General features: G+C 37.8%; 1 protein-coding gene across 10 annotated transcripts in view; it reads right to left on the reverse strand.

The window, feature by feature from the left end:
* Positions 1–16,082, reverse strand: part of EML1 (EMAP like 1) — a 222,688-nt gene that overhangs the window by 17,169 nt on the left and 189,437 nt on the right. For all 10 annotated transcript variants that reach the window (XM_039537398.1, XM_039537399.1, XM_039537393.1 and 7 more), the window contains 8 exons: positions 15,230–15,379; positions 13,648–13,717; positions 12,540–12,650; positions 12,159–12,254; positions 11,404–11,538; positions 7,700–7,799; positions 1,692–1,846; positions 144–269 (listed from right to left, as the gene is read on the reverse strand). In XM_039537398.1, coding sequence (XP_039393332.1) covers positions 144–269; positions 1,692–1,846; positions 7,700–7,799; positions 11,404–11,538; positions 12,159–12,254; positions 12,540–12,650; positions 13,648–13,717; positions 15,230–15,379 — 943 coding nt within the window. The remainder of the gene's footprint in view (positions 1–143; positions 270–1,691; positions 1,847–7,699; positions 7,800–11,403; positions 11,539–12,158; positions 12,255–12,539; positions 12,651–13,647; positions 13,718–15,229; positions 15,380–16,082) is intronic.

The following is a 16,082-nucleotide window of genomic DNA, read 5'->3' on the forward strand; positions in this document are numbered from 1 at the left end:
CAGATTCTTTATTGCTGAAGTCACTGTGCTAGTAAATTAATTAAATAGTTCCATATTTTCATAAAATTAGACAAGTTCTATTATTGCGCTTACATATTTTAAAACACTAATGCTTTTTATTAGTTTGCAAGGAAACAACTCACCTGGGTAATTGGAAAAAAGTCTCCTGATAGAGTGCCTTGTAGAACAAAGTTTCTAGTAGTGCCTATCAATACAACATCACCTTTCCCTTCTGCTACTGTTCTTATTGGACCAAACTGCTCTGGAATCTGTGATCATAATAGATAAATGGACTGGTAAGTCAGGTGGTACAAAATGGTTTCTCAAGTGTTAATTTGTTTTTTTAAGTATTTATTTTAAGATATATGGCCTTACAAATGGATTTTTTTAAAGCAGTCACACAGCTCGGAGTCTTGTCAAATACAGGGCTATACAATTTAATATAAAAGAATATAGGACACCAGGGGCAGATCCTCAGCTGGTGCAAACTGTCATAGCTCCACTGACTTCTCTAGAGCTACAATAATTTATATAATACTACACAAACAGGCATCTACACTAATGGGACATAAAATCTGCGCAACTAAAACCAAGTAAGTCAGCAAATGAAAATGTTATGTTTCCTATAGCAGTTAATTCAGCCACATTTTATAAACTGCGAAACATTAATATTGGATCAAGTCTTTTTGTATACAAAATCCTTTTCTTTTTTAAAGAAATTCAAAATCACTAAGCTGCTCTTGGAGGTACTGACAAGTTTTGCATAAGTACAGCATCTATTGCTTCTGCAAGTGTACACTGTTTTAATTGCACCCAACTTTCTGCTTCCTAGAAGACTCCGGTGCAATCTGGTGCGTAGAGCTCAACAATGTGGAAAATCTGAATCGAATAAGTGATTTAATAATAAGACATTATAAAAAAAACATTATTGGGGGGAGAGGGGGCTGAGAATAACTGAGCAGGAAGTCTGAACATTTTCAGTGGTTAAAGTCAGGGAAAGCCCAACAGCAGGTGTTCTTACTTGATTTAGAAAACTGACACACTACCCAAGTTGCCAATGCATGTGCAATGCCTCTACAATATCTAGTACCGTTTACCCACCTCTGATCATGCTCTTTACACAATGTCTAAATGGTCACATAACTCTGTTTGCTTTTTCAGATGTAACAAATGCACTCACTGGGACTATTCCCGTATAAAGTTTGAATTTGCAAATTCCTACATAACAGCTCAAGAAATTTTAGTAAAAAAATGTTAAAATTCACCGTTGGACTAAGACCAAGCATGGAAATTGATGAAAACCATCATCATCACCATCATGGTTTTGGAAAATAAAAAGTGTGAAAGTAGTTTAGTATTTACTATTCCCAAGCGCTGTAATAACCTGAAATTTAAAAATGCCTGTCACTATTAATAATTTGACAAAGGACAGAATTTATATAAGCAAAATTTAATTAGGAGCTTTCCTACCAACTAATGGATGTATTAAATTAAAAAAGATTGTTTAACAAATCAGTTAATGTATCATTTTAGTGATAAGAATCAGATTCTATTTATTGATTTAACTGGGACTGCCACAGAATGAGGAGTCCTAAACAAGAGTACTGATTTAGGGAGCAGAGTTCATAAGAAAGTTCTTTTTAAGTTTCCACTTAAAGTAATAAGTAAAATTTAAAGATCAGTAATATCACCTCAGTCTTGTGAAGTTTTTGATAATTCCCATTCCAAGATATTAGTTTTCTGTCTTTTCCACCTCCTGATACCAGTGTACCATCTCGCAGCATACAAAGTGCAAAAATGCCACCCTCATGGGCTCCTTGAAGTGCATAGCTTATTCTATTTGTACCTAGACATAAGGAGAAAAGAGGTTATTACTGAAATATTTATTTCATTGGATAATTTTTACTTTATTTTTCACAGCAACCTCAAGTCTGGAGTTATAGTCAATCGTTATATGGGTCATAGCTCGAAGAGTAAATCTCTTAAGTGGCATATACCCAACTACGTTGACTTACAGGTTTTACTTGCAAATGAGAATCGCAATGATTGTGAACGACAAGGAAAAAATATTAACAATTCCATTATTTAAACTTGCATTTTCCAGTCAACCATGGGTAACTTTTTTTAAGCAATCCTTACATCTTAAAAAAGTGAGGGGCCAATATAAGTTAAGAAACTGATTGTTTGTTTGCTTTTTAATCATGTTTATTTTAACTGCAGATAAATTGAATTTGTTTGGATCATAACATTCTTCTCTGTTTTCTGTTTTTAGGAGAGGAAAAGCCTTCCACTTAGGATATTACAAGTAGGTAGAGGCAATATTTGCCTTCAAACAGCAGCAAAAATCAGAAAATCTGCAGCACAGAGATGGGGAAGGAAAAAACACCTGTGCCTGTCCCCAAAAGAATTAGCCAGGTGAGGCAGTCTTTGCAAGGGCAAATATTCCCTCTGCTACTACCACTTTCTCCCACCACCCAAAAAAGATTTAAAATTGTCTGTGGGGGGAAGAAGAGTGCTGCCGGCCATAGGAGAAACTAGTGGGCCAACTAGCATGAACTCAAACTGACCTCCTGAGCACTGCGCTCCCCATGCAGAGCCACTGGCTGCTGCCCGCCCACCTGTTTACCCCTGCTCCCTTTCCAATCGCACAAAAGGATAGCGGGGAGGAAGGGAGAGGAAACAGCTATGTAGTTCCTAGCCCAGACCGTCTAACTCCATTTGGAGTGGATGGGTGTCAAATCTCTTGCTTTGAGGTATGACTGGTGGAGATCTGAGGAAAGAGAAGAGAGAGAAAGGAGCTGAGCTACAATACTATTTCCTCTGTCTTCCCCAACAGCAGTACAAAGTGCCTGTGAGGAGCAGAAGTAGAAGCAGAGATGGGCTGACCAACAGCACTCAGGTGGGCAAAGCTCTACAAGAGTAGATCATTGGGGTTTCAGTTCATATTGCCTTGCCTGAGGATTTCACCAACCCTTCCTCCTCTGCCCTACATAGTTGATTTTCAGTCTCTTGGGAGATGGAACAGAGGTGCCTATGACCCATATCCCATCTCCCTTTGCTGGCAGACGCTGTTGGGGGTTTCTCCTAACCCCATTGTCCCCCCAACAGTAAATACCCTTAGGGTATTGTTGCTGTTTGTCTTCATGCAAATGCTGCTGCCTGAAGCCTAAGACAGAGGTTTTTCTTTCTAGAAATCACAAAAACAGAGAATTAGTGAGGGACCATGAAGCTATCCACAATTGTTTTCTTAAAAATCTGAACCACTCTGTTTACCTCTCACATTTTATTAGAGAATGAAATTGAGGGAGGTGGTGTTTCTTTCATTAAAACTGTTGATTCAGATTAATAAATAGTGCAAATAGAGCAACAGCATATTGTCATTTTTAGTTGTTCTAATTGTTCTTTTATAAAAGCACTGGAACCTTTTCAGGCCTATTACTATTGTGACACCTCAAATAGTCTGTCAAGGGTTTTTTGTTAATTTTTAAGGGACCTGCTCTCCTATCAATACACAGCCATAACTTCAGTAGTACATGTGATCACCATAAGGAAACTAGACCTATAGTGTTCATACTGTAGCTTGTACTTATTTTGATTAAATAAAAGAACTTTTTCTGCCACTTCTCCTATTTGTCAGTAATATCCATAACACTCTGCATAGCAGTTTGTTTTTATTTTCATCTTGGGTTCTGCAATTTAACACTTGAATACAGAGAGCACATTACATTTCAGTTTGGTGCTACAACTGCCAAACATGCAGCTGCTAAAACTTGGGAACAGAAAATCAAATTCTATTTGATTAGACTTTGGCAGAGGCCCCCAGAGAAGCCAAGTTTATCCTTGTTAAAAATGTAGTAATTTTTGCCTAAAAATTCACAGCAACATCTTTAAAAACTGTTACTTACCTGTACAATAACTATTGTTCTTTGAGATGTGTTGGGCACCCTAGGTGTATGTGTGCCCAATGCACTCGAGTCAGAGATTTTTGCCAGCAGTAACACTAGGTGGCGCACGTGCCCCTGCTCCCCTGATGCTCAAAGTCAAAGGCATAAAAGAGGTGTAGATGCTGCCTTCCTCTACATTGCTTCACACCAACCATCTAACTAATGCCCAAAGTAGCAGGAATGATGGGAGGGTTGTGGAATGCATATGTGCACAAAACATCTCGAAGAACAACAGTTACTGTACAGATAAGTAACTGTTTTTTCTCCTTTGAGTGATTGTGTACATATACATTCTACTATAGGTGACTCCCCAGCAGTTCCTTATAGATGGTGTAACTTCAGATTATTTGAAGAGAGACTTCAGCGCTGACTTGCTGAAACTGGCATAATTCCAGGAAGCTTGAGTGATAGCATAGTGTCTAGAAAAGGTATGTACTGACAATCACGTTGCTGCCTTGCAGACATCCGTTATCAGGATGTTACCCAGAAAGGCTGACAAAGTGAAGTGAGGCCTAGTGGAATGGGCTGTTATTCTCAGAGGAGGAGCAACCTTTGCTAGATTATAGCAGAGCTTGATACAGTCAGAAATCCAGAGAAATATGCACTGATCTGTAACTGGATGCCCATAATCCTTTTAGTGAAGGTTACAAAGTGTCTAGGAGACAACCTAAAAGACTTTGTGCAGTCCACATAAAAGGATAGAGTCCTCTGTACATCCAAAGTATGAAGCCTTTCTTCAGCTTTGCTAGACCTCAGTTTTGGAAAAAATCCTTGAAGATGAAAGGTTCAACAGAGATGGAATGTGGATATTATATGAGGCATAAACTAGTAATGCCCGGAGCTCTGATACCCTTCTTGCAGACCTAATTGCTCCTAGAAACACTGTCTTTATTAGTAAGAATGATAACAAAGTTGGTGCTAAGGGCTTTAAGGGGGAAATCATTAAACAGGACAAATCAAAATTCAGGTCCCAAAAGAATACAGGATCAAAATGGGAGGGTACATATGAATGAGGCCTTTTAAAAATTCAGACAACAAGGGATGCAAAAAAATAGAAAGCCCTTCTACTGGTGAATGTATTGTGGAGATGGAGGCTAAATATATCCTTACAGAGCTGACAGAGAGACCACATAATTTCAACTGCAGCAGGTAGTCTAAAATATGCCTAATTTCCACCCTACTTGGTGACAATTGGTGGTACTCAACTCAGGCTAAGAACCTCTCTCATTTTGCTGCTCTGGTTGTGTCCATTCTGCTGCACACCAAAATGGCTTGGACATTTTGGGAGCCAACTCTCTCCTCCTTGCTCAACCAGAGATCATTCACACAAATGAGGTAAAGTGACTGTAGGTTGGAGTGCAGAAAGTTGCCTTGATTCCTTAGACAGAAGGTCTTTGATATAGGACAGTGTACCAGTAGTGTCTTGGTCAGTCTGGAGCTCTAAGGATTAAGGTCACTTTGTCTCTTTCTATCTTCCGGTTCAGCCCTGGGGTGACCAAGACAGGAGGAAATATGTACAGTAGAAGACCTGACCAATAGAAAAGGAAGGAGTCTGTCAAAGAACCTGGACTGTGACTGCTCTGGAGCAGAATGTCCTGCACTTGTTCAGGCTGGTCACAAAGAGGTCTATTATCATTAGCAAGAATTTTTAATGAATCTGTAAACTGACTGGAGAATTGCTAACATAGTTCCCATCTTTAAGAAAGGGAAAAAAAGTGATCTGGGCAACTACAGGCCTGTTAGTTTGACATCTGTAGTATGCAAGATCTTGGAAAACATTTTGAAGGAGAAAGTAGTTAAGGAGATTGAGGTCAACGGTAATTGGGACAAATTACAACATGGTTTTACAAAGGTAGGTAGTGCCAAGCCAACCTGATCTCCTTCTTTAAGAAGGTAACAGATTTTTTTAGACAAACGAAACACAGTGGATCTAATTTACCTCGATTTCAGTAAGGCATTCGATATGGTTCCACATGGGGAATTATTAGCTAAATTGGAAAAGATGGGGATCAATATGAAAATTGAAAGGTGGATAAGGAATTGGTTAAAGGGGAGACTACAACGAGTCATACTGAAAGGTGAACTGTCAGGCTGGAGGGAGATTACTAGTGGAGTTCCTCAGGAATCGGTTTTGGGACCAATCTTATTTAATCTTTTTATTACTGACCGTGGCACAAAAAGTGGGAATGTGCTAATAAAGTTTGCAGATGACACAAAGCTGGGAGGTATTGCCAATACAGAAAAGGACCGGGATATCATACAGGAAGATCTGGATGACCTCATAAACTGGAGTAATAGTAATAGGATGAAATTTAATAGTGAAAAGTGCAAAGTCATGCATTTAGGGATTAATAACAAGAATTATTGTTATAAGCTGGGGACACATCAGTTGGAAGTAACAGAGGAGGAGAACGACCTTAGAGTATTGGTTGATCACAGGATGACTATGAGCCGCCAATGTGATATGGCTGTGATATGGCCAATGTGATATGGCCGTGATATGGCCCTCGGTCTTGGAATGCATCAGGCGAGGTATTTCCAGTAGAGATAAGGAGGTGTTAGTACCGTTATACAAGGCACTGGTGAGACCTCATCTGGAATACTGTGTGCAGTTCTGGTTTCCCATGTTTAAGAAGGATGAATTCAAACTGGAATAGGTACAGAGAAGGGCTACTAGGATGATCCGAGGAATGGAAAACCTGTCTTATGAAAGGAGACTCAAAGAGCTTGGCTTATTTAGCCTAACCAAAAGAAGGCTGAGGGGAGATATGATTGCTCTCTACAAATATATCAGAGGAATAAATACCAGGGAGGGAGAGGAATTATTTAAGCTCAGTACCAATGTGAACACAAGAACAAATTAATATAAACTGGCCATCAGGAAGTTTAGGCTTGAAATTAGACGAAGGTTTCTATCCATCAGAGGAGTAAAGTTCTGGAACAGCCTTCCAAGGGGAGTAGTGGGGGCAAAAGACATATCTGGCTTCAAGACTAAGCTTGATAAGCTTATGGAGGGGATGGTATAATGAGATTGGTCTTTGACTATTAGCGGTAAATATGCCCAATGGCTTGTGATGGGATATTAGATGGGGTGGAATCTGAGTTACTACAGAGAATTCTTTCCTGGGTATCTGGCTGGTGAGTCTTGCCCACATGCTCAGGATTTAGCTGATCATCATATTTGGGGTCGGGAAGGAATTTTCCTCCAGGGCAGATTGGCAGAGACCCTGGGGATTTTTCGCCTTCCTCTGCAGCGTAGGGCACGGGTCACTTGCTGCAAGATTCTCTGCACCCTGAAGTCATTAAACCATGATTTGAGGACTTCAATGGCTCAGACACAGGTTTGATACAGGAGTGGGTGGGTGAGATTCTGTAGCCTGCATTGTGCAGGAGGTCAGACTAGATGATCATAATGGTCCCTTCTGACCTTAAAGTCTATGAGTCTATATACAAAGTGAGAAATTGTCTTTCTAAGCTGGCTAACCGAGGCTCAAGAGTGATGGAGAGCTCCAGTTCTTGTCATAAGAAGGAACTGAGAAGGAGGCAGCAATCACACCCCTTTTATGCCCTTAGCGAGGGCAGGATCGCATGTGCTGCCTAGTGGTACTGCTGTGAAAATTATCAGACTCAAATGCACTGGGCACAGATACACTTACAGTGGAATGTATACGTGCACAAACCACTCGAAGGAAAATAAACAGTTGTTCTCTTTCAATATAATATACAATGCACTATTATAATCTGTCTTGTCTTACCTTTTCCCCAAACTAAGATGTTTCCACTTGAGTCTCCTGTAATTGTATCACCATTTTCAGAAAAGGTCACACACAGGACAAACTTTGGCTTCTCTTGTTTCTGTATGGTAGAGAATTAGTACATTTACAGCAACACACAGTCCATTCAATTTAGTCCTAATATTAATACTGTAATATTTCTTTTTATTCATCTGAAAAAAAAAGCAGGAGCTAGTATAGGCTTTCAGAAATTAAGTTCTGCAAACACTGTCAGAAAAACTTGAGATTTCTTTGAAGAACAATGAGGAAGTTCTGTGAGGCGTAGGTGCTCCAGGTATATTTGTTCTGGAGGTAACAAATGCATCTGTAATACTTTCTCAGCTTAACGGAGGCTATCCTTAAAAATGCATTTAAAAATGAAAACAGAAAATGTCAAGGCACATATTTAAGAGTTCCAACTTTAATATGTTTATAAATTTACAATTATTTGAGTAATTTTATTCAACTAGGCTTGCTTAAGGAGACAGATTTTAAAAAGCAGAAGCCAACCGGAACATGTATAGCTCACATGCTTTATACTGCAGCATTTGAAAAAAAAATTAGCCCAAAGAAAGGGAGGGAAGCAGTGGGGAGGAGACATGGATTTTTTTTTCTGAATATGCTATGTGTTGTTCACAGGTCCAGAGAAACTCAGCTAAAGGGCATAGGAACATCCAGAAGTAGCCGGCAGTTACTGAGCATGCTCAGCAGCTGCTTGTGAAGCTGTATAAGATGTTTTCATTTAGGGCAAGCAGTTTTTACTCCTGGGGGAATTCTGCTCCAAAAAATTAAAAATTCTGCACACACTATTTGAAAATTCTTCAAAATTCTACATATTTTATTTGTCAAAATAACACAATATAATCATGCCAGTTTCAATTATTTTGGTAATTTATTTCAAAATATGTGTCAGCAAGTATGTCTGTAACAATACAGACCAAAAATAAAGAGTCTGGTAAAAAAAATTTTGAAAAATGAATTCCTTACTAGGCATATTAATACAGAACTTTGAGTAATTCATTGAAATTATAATACAGAACAGTATTTTGTGCACCTATCAGAAGCAGTGCAAGGTTTGGGGGAGTCAGGGGTTATGGAAGAGCTGAGGGAGAGGGAAGGAGCCTAGGAGTGAACCTGGAGGGTGTTGGTTGTGGGTGTGAGAAGGTTTTTTGGGCAGGGATTGTTAGGGAGTTGGGAAACCTCCCCCATGCAGACTCTGGCTGACCCCAGGCCCCTCCTATTCAATCAGGCACATCTGCCCGTCCCCGCACTCCTATCTCCATATGTCTCTGCAGCCCCTCTCCCCCATCCCCAGGCTCAATTCTGTCACCCCACTAGCTCCTGAGTCCATGCCCCAGTCTGTCCCCCCACTAGCCATTCTGAACCCCAGTCTATGATCCCCCAGAATCCCTGTGTGCTTCGCTCTGTCCTAACCTGGCTCCATGGGCAGGGTGCTGTGATGAACTTCTACTCCTGGGAGAATTCTGCAGCACTGGGCAGAGAATTTTTTTTGCCCCACAGAAAATACATTCTGTTCCAGAAGTGATGTAGTTCTGCATTTTGCCCACCAGGGGCCGCTATGATGCCAGAACAGCCAGCTGCATTGGGCAAAAGGTGGAACAGCAGCACTTCTTGAGCAGAATGTATTTTATGCGGGAAAATACAAAATTATGTGGACAGAGGAATTCCCCCAGGAGTAAGTTTTGCAGGTCCCACGCATACTCATCATTTGAGAGCTTAGTCAATCAGAACTGGGCGGGAGGGAAGGTTATAGATATAGAAGTTAAAGACTGCCCTATGGCTGACTGGCTGTGGGCTCAGCAGGACGAAGAGAAATGTCTGCTGTGAGGGCTGGCTAACTCTTTGGATATAGGCTATAGATTTCTGTTTCACCAGCAGCTGAGTAAACCAATCAGCTATTAACTCAAGTACTGGAATGCTGCTAGCTGTAAGGATCCCCAGACTTTTGTCTGCTGACAAGGCTTTGAAGCATTCAGAGAAGAACAGAGTTGCTGCCATTTTTCTCAGACTCTGAAGAATCCAGGTGACACACACTGCATATTATGACCACTATCCAGAGATTGAAAAGTTATCTCTGAAAGAATATCAGAGGAGAATATGTATAGTAAAGTATAGAAGTGTAAATGTCATTTTAAACCCTTTCAATTAAATATATGTAACAGCAACAAAGAGAAGAAGTCTGTATAAGGATTTACTACTTAATGTAGGATTGTCAAATTATTAAATTTTTTTTATTAATTGAGAGATTAAAAAAATAGCCACGATTAATCGCAGTTTTAATCACACTGTTAATAACAGAATACCAATTTAAGTTTATTATATTTTTAGATGTTCTTCTATATTTTCAAATATATTGATTTCAATTACAACACTGAATACAAAGTGTACAGTGCTCACTTTATATTATTTTTTATTACAAATATCTGCACTGTAAAAAAGAGAACCAAAAGAAACAGTATTTTTCAATTTACCTCATACCAGTACTGTAGTGCAATCTCTTTATCATAAATGTAGAATTTTTTTTACATAACTGCGCTCAAAAACAAAAAAATTTAAAACTTTAGAGCCTAAAAGTCCATTCAGTCCTACTTCTTGTTCAGCCAATCACTAAGACAAACAAGTTGCTTTAAATTTACAGGAGATAATGCAGCCCGCTTCTTATTTACAATGTCACCTGAAAGTGAGAACAAGTGTTCAGATGGCATTGCTGAAGCTGGCGTTGCAAGGTATTTATGTGCCAGATATGCTGAACATTCTTATGCCCCTTTATGCTCAGCCCTGAGATTTAACTCTGTGTAATGCTTTCTGAAAAGTCCTGAAAAGACAGAAATCTGGCCTGTGCTTCAGCAAGGAGTTAAACTGAGGTGCAGAAAAAAGGGGAATGTAATATAGTCAAGCATAATAGAATTTTAGTAATCCATCCCCGTTACACACACATTATGCATGCTGACATTTCTTTATGCAGTTACTTTGATTGCACATTCAAGTCAGATAATTTAAACAAGCAATGGTTAACTAGACACCATAGTAGCCATCTGTACACATTGCAGAAACATTTTATTTGTGCTTGCAACTGTACTAACTATGCATGCAAATGGAAATGCAAAAATCAAAGTGGAGTTCAGACCTACTTTTTTAAAAGCAAGACCTTTAAGTAAAAATGATATTTACAAAATAGACTAAGAGTGGAATTTCTAGCTTTGTCTCGTTTTGAAATATGTATGTGTAGCACTTTAGATCTGAAAAGAACATATAGGAAAGAAAATTCATGTTCACATAAATTTGCAACTCAATCAAGTTGTATTTCTCAAATTACCCTTGGGGGAAAAAAAAAACCCTACCACCTTTGGGCTCTGGCCAAACATGGAAACTTTCAACCCAAAAGGAATTTGAGAAAATTAAGAGAAAATAAAAACAAGAATGTAGAGGCTAGAATGGAAAGCAGATTTTGACCTTCACTGTAGTGATAACTACCTAGGATTGCTGCATGCTATGCTAAGATACTGTAATAATATATATTACAAATGCTGTACAAAATACAATATTATAAAATAGCAGGTTTAATTACCACGTTGTTTAAATTCATTCCAGCCTTAAATAAACTTTATTGCTGTGTGCATATAGCATTGCTATAAAAGAAAAGTTAGGAGAATATACTACTTTACCTCAAATAATCCTTGCTTTTTAATAAGGGAGTTCCCTTCTAATGTCCAAAAGTAAAGGTGTGATTTTCCACAGGTAACTATTATATTTGTGTCTGTAGGATGAAAATCTGTTGCAAATACCGCCTCATTAGAACACTTGAAAAGAAAGAAAGAAACAATGTATCAAAATTTAAAATACAGATAAAACAAAATGATTAATTTAAAAGTGTTTTCTTGTTAAACAAATTAGTCAACTTATGATACATAATTATGTTCCATATTTGGATTGAAATTTTTTTGCTGATTTTTTACTTTAAGTGACAACAGACTGATATAACAAGCACTTTGGATAAAATGTCTTGAAGGAAAGAAGTGAAGTGAAAACATTTTCTAATGTCTAAACATTTGGAGCATGTCTTCAAAATTGTGTCCGATATTCTTAAGAGGAAGCTCTCAAATTAAAATTTGTTTACAGCATTTTTCTGTATGTCCTCTTATACATCCCTACAGTTGCTTTTTAAAATTTCTTAATAAACTCTAAATTGTGACAGCAAAGCAAAAAACAAGACCCTTTTCCTTCCCTCCCTCCCAAAAGCCCCCCACATTATTTTCAACCATGAGAAGAAATATTTCAGATATCTGTACTTTATATTCTTTGTCCTTTATAAATGAAAGCACTACTAAGAATTAAAAGGTACAGAAAGAAATTTGATGATAAAAGTTCAGATCTACATACAAGCAAACATTTTATTGCATAAAATATCTTATTGCAACACCTTGACATCTGCCAGCCTCTCTTCCTTCTGCCAGTCCCATACAGAAAGCACATGGTCATTTGAATCATCCACCGAACAAAGGTTACTTCCTCCATTCTGAAGCAAAACATTTTAAAAGTCATTTATAAAATAATTCAGAAATGCGTAGGTACAAATCTAAAAGTTATTAAACACTACTGCCTAACTGAAAGTGAAAAATTTTATTCTACTTTCAATTAAAATCTTTAGATACAAATCCTACAGACTGAAGTAAACTGTGGAGTTTTGCTTGAGTAGTACAAGATTTAGCTCTCAATTTTTTCAGAATGCTGTGTATATGAAACTTTAAATAATGTAACTATACTTTCAGCACACAAACACTTTATGCATGCATTTACTTACAGACTTAGAAAAAGCAATGCAGGTGACAGCTCGGTCAAAAAAGCCCATCCCAATGATATGCAGTGTATTCAAAGTAACAGAATCCCAAACACGTACATGGGGTGGTAATGGCTGTAAAAAATTAAAGCAGAAGCAACTGAAAAAAATGTTGGGAAAGAGTATCAGCATTTTTTAAAATTTGAAAATACGTGGCTGATTACTTTAAACAACTGTGGAAAGTTGGCCGCAGAAAAGGGCTTTATTATTAGTCCCCCTTTTTAAAACATTGGTCAGAACCATTTTTGTTTAGCCTAAAATCAATTCAATATATGAATAATTAAAATTATTTGCATGTCAAAAGTACACATTTAAAGTTCTCTCCTAACAATCACTTACAGTAATACAAAGATAATAGAGCACATTGCTCAATATGATGGAGACTTAAATGCTTCTTAAATCCACTAGAGGGCAGTCCTTGTAAATATGTGTTGATTAAAGATATTACCTCAAAGCAACTAGGAAGAATTGCACAGAATTTATTCTACGTATACAATAGACTAATAAATGAAGGCCAAATTCTAAAATATGTGTGTGTGTGTGTGTGTGTGTGTGTGTGTGTGTGTGTGTGTGTGTGTGTGTAAACCTTTTAAGTTAACTGACGTTTTAATGCTGTATCAGGCCCAATTATTACTCTTGATCTCTTATTGATCATTAATTAATAAAACTACCCCTTAAAGAAAACTCAGCTTCTTTCAAATAACAGTGTGGATTATTTTTAAAAACAAGACAAACACAGCTATCAAAACTTTGGATCTCATGGTCACATATTTCCTCTGGAGCCCACCTCCAAATCTCCTCGTGATCTCTGTAAGGAATGGAGATGGAGAGTCAGAGACAGACAGATGGCATCAGAAAATGGAACTAGCTGATGGAACTTGACAATTCCATTGGCTACCTTGGCATCATTCAATTAACTTCTGTCAAATTAAGAGTATAATGCTTTGCATTTTTAATTTTTAAAATTCAAGGGTGATTTAACTACTGCACAGAGGTAATATACCACTGACTACAATACAATAATATGTCTTGTGAAATATGAGCGTGTTACTGTAAACAAAAGTTTGCTCACTTTTCCATCCTTAGAGGTACCTGCAACCTGACCCGTTGCTATGGTGATCCGGTCAGGATGGACAGCTAGGCTGGAAAAGAAAAAGTTGTCAACCTTCATATTTAAAGCATTGAGGAAATATTGTAACATCCAAATGCCAAATTCCATGCAGACTAAAACAAGAGTCTACAGAGTTAGTCTTATTACTTCAGTTACATAAATGCATAATAGGAATGTAACATCTAAAAAATGTATCCCCAAAATAGAGAGAAAACTACTTTCATGACCTTTTATTCCCAAACTCTTCCATCACTACAACTCAGACTCTAGAACCAGTTAGTGATTCGTTTGTGCCCTTCCAGTATCTTAACATACAGTACAGTAGTACAGTACTACTTGGTTCTTTTTATCAACTTTAGGCTTTGATTAGCCTTCACCTTGCTCTGGAAAAATACTATTGTTATCCACTTCAAAATTCTACAAGGGTTCAAATTTTAGGTCAGTGAATCTAAGTCTCAGAAACAGAATTCCAGAACCAAGAAATTAAACCATTTGACCCCTAGAATTAGCTGTTCAGATAAACAAAATGTACTCAGCAATTACCACTGTACCCAAGAGAAGAGAAATAATCAATGTATTGTTTAAGACGAGAGCAAGCAATACTGCAAATATGTTAATTCTTCTTTCACTGCAGCTGCTTCTCACTTAGTCCTGGAGGCAGAGTGCCAAGCAAAATGAACTTTGACAGCTAGGGGATAAGGAATTCACTCTACTTTCAATACAGAATATTATCCACTCTCTAAAACCCTGAATGCTTTGAAAAATTCAAAGGAGTAGGAGAGTTTGAAAAAGAGAGATGAGATGGAACAGTTAATCAAAATCCAAGTTAAAATCTCACTGTAAAACCACTAAGCTATGCGATGAATTCATTTCGTGGAGCATGTTCATGTCCCTATATAGTTAAGGTTGCAACCAGATTCCATTATCAGTACCATTTTTAACCTCTTATGGAGGCAAACAGGTGTTTCATAATGCTTAACCTAGAGAAATGTAGATAAAGGAAGCTAGAAATACTTTTCAGCATGACTGTATAAATGCTAAGAGGAGCCTTAAGAATTAATAAAGGTCATGACCAAAATATCTTAACAACAAAGACATAAGGGAGGGGAATATAGACAAACAGACCATAGAACCTGAAGGTAAGCACGTCTAACAACAAAGTCAAACATCTAGATTTTCCGCCTTCTCTAAGTATGTAAAGAGAGACCTGTTATGGGAACCAAACATAGGGAACTGAAACTGCACTTTATAACCACTCTGTGCCAGCACTTTGTTCGGACCTAGAATAAAAAGCACATAAATACCATGGTGATAGATGGACTAGAAGTAGATCTTCTGGAAGGAAATGCAGAGTTATCAGATGAGCCAAGACTACAGGCAGTCTCTTAGGTAACAAACATCTAACACATGAAGATTTAGAGGTTAAATTACTAGAATTCTCTTTTCGGAGAGGAAAGAACATTAATTAATTTTTTTTAAAGGCAACACTAGCATTTCCCAGAACCCCATTTCTATAAGAAATAAGAATGTTTTGGAGACTTACCACTTCACATCATCATTGTGACCAGTGTAATGTCTCTGAAGTTGTTCTTCAACATTGTATAACACAACTACTGATGCAATGAAATACACAGTTTCGCCCGTTGGAAGTAGGTATAGGTTACTGCGACAGTCCCGACCCCTATACCCATAGCTAGCAGGCTTGTTAAGAAATAACACTACTTCTTATGAATTAAGAGACTGACACATGGAAAATAACATATTGTAGCCCCTTCTGTACAGTGAAAATATACCAGATCCCTGAAAACTTGCAGTGCGGGCAATATACTTTCATGGCAATTCCTGGTGTTTTTACTAGCCTTTGACATTTGTGCAAACTACCAGCTTTGTTTCAAGTGCACTTATTATTTAAATTGATTGGTTATATGAAAGAATCATTTGGGCTGGAAGAGAACTCTAGTAGGTCATCCAGTACCACTCTCTGCATCATATCAGGATTGATTGCCTTATCCTTTGTTCAGGGTGATTGATTCATTATCCTCGTCATTTACAGTTTCATATCCATCTGGATGGAAAAGAGCTGCATCATACGTTTCAATTAACTGGTACTGTATTGAAAAGGCAGTGGGCCAGATCCTGATGCCAGTCACATCAGTGATAAACCAAATTAAGTCCAGTGAAATAACTGGAGTTAATACAGGTTTAAACCTGTGTAAATGAGATCACAATTTGGCCAAATTAAGTTGTCTTACTCAAGTATGTAATAAACAGGCATCAGGGGCTAAATGGGAGGATATTCCCAGTTGGTCCAGTATGGAAGAAAGGGGTTGTGTTATGGAAAAAGTTGACAACCACTGACAAACAACATTAATAAAACACAATGCTTTATTTTTCCC

The sequence above is a fragment of the Mauremys reevesii genome, linkage group 4 (genome assembly GCF_016161935.1).
Source record: "Mauremys reevesii isolate NIE-2019 linkage group 4, ASM1616193v1, whole genome shotgun sequence".
In the NCBI taxonomy this organism is placed as follows: domain Eukaryota; kingdom Metazoa; phylum Chordata; order Testudines; family Geoemydidae; genus Mauremys; species Mauremys reevesii.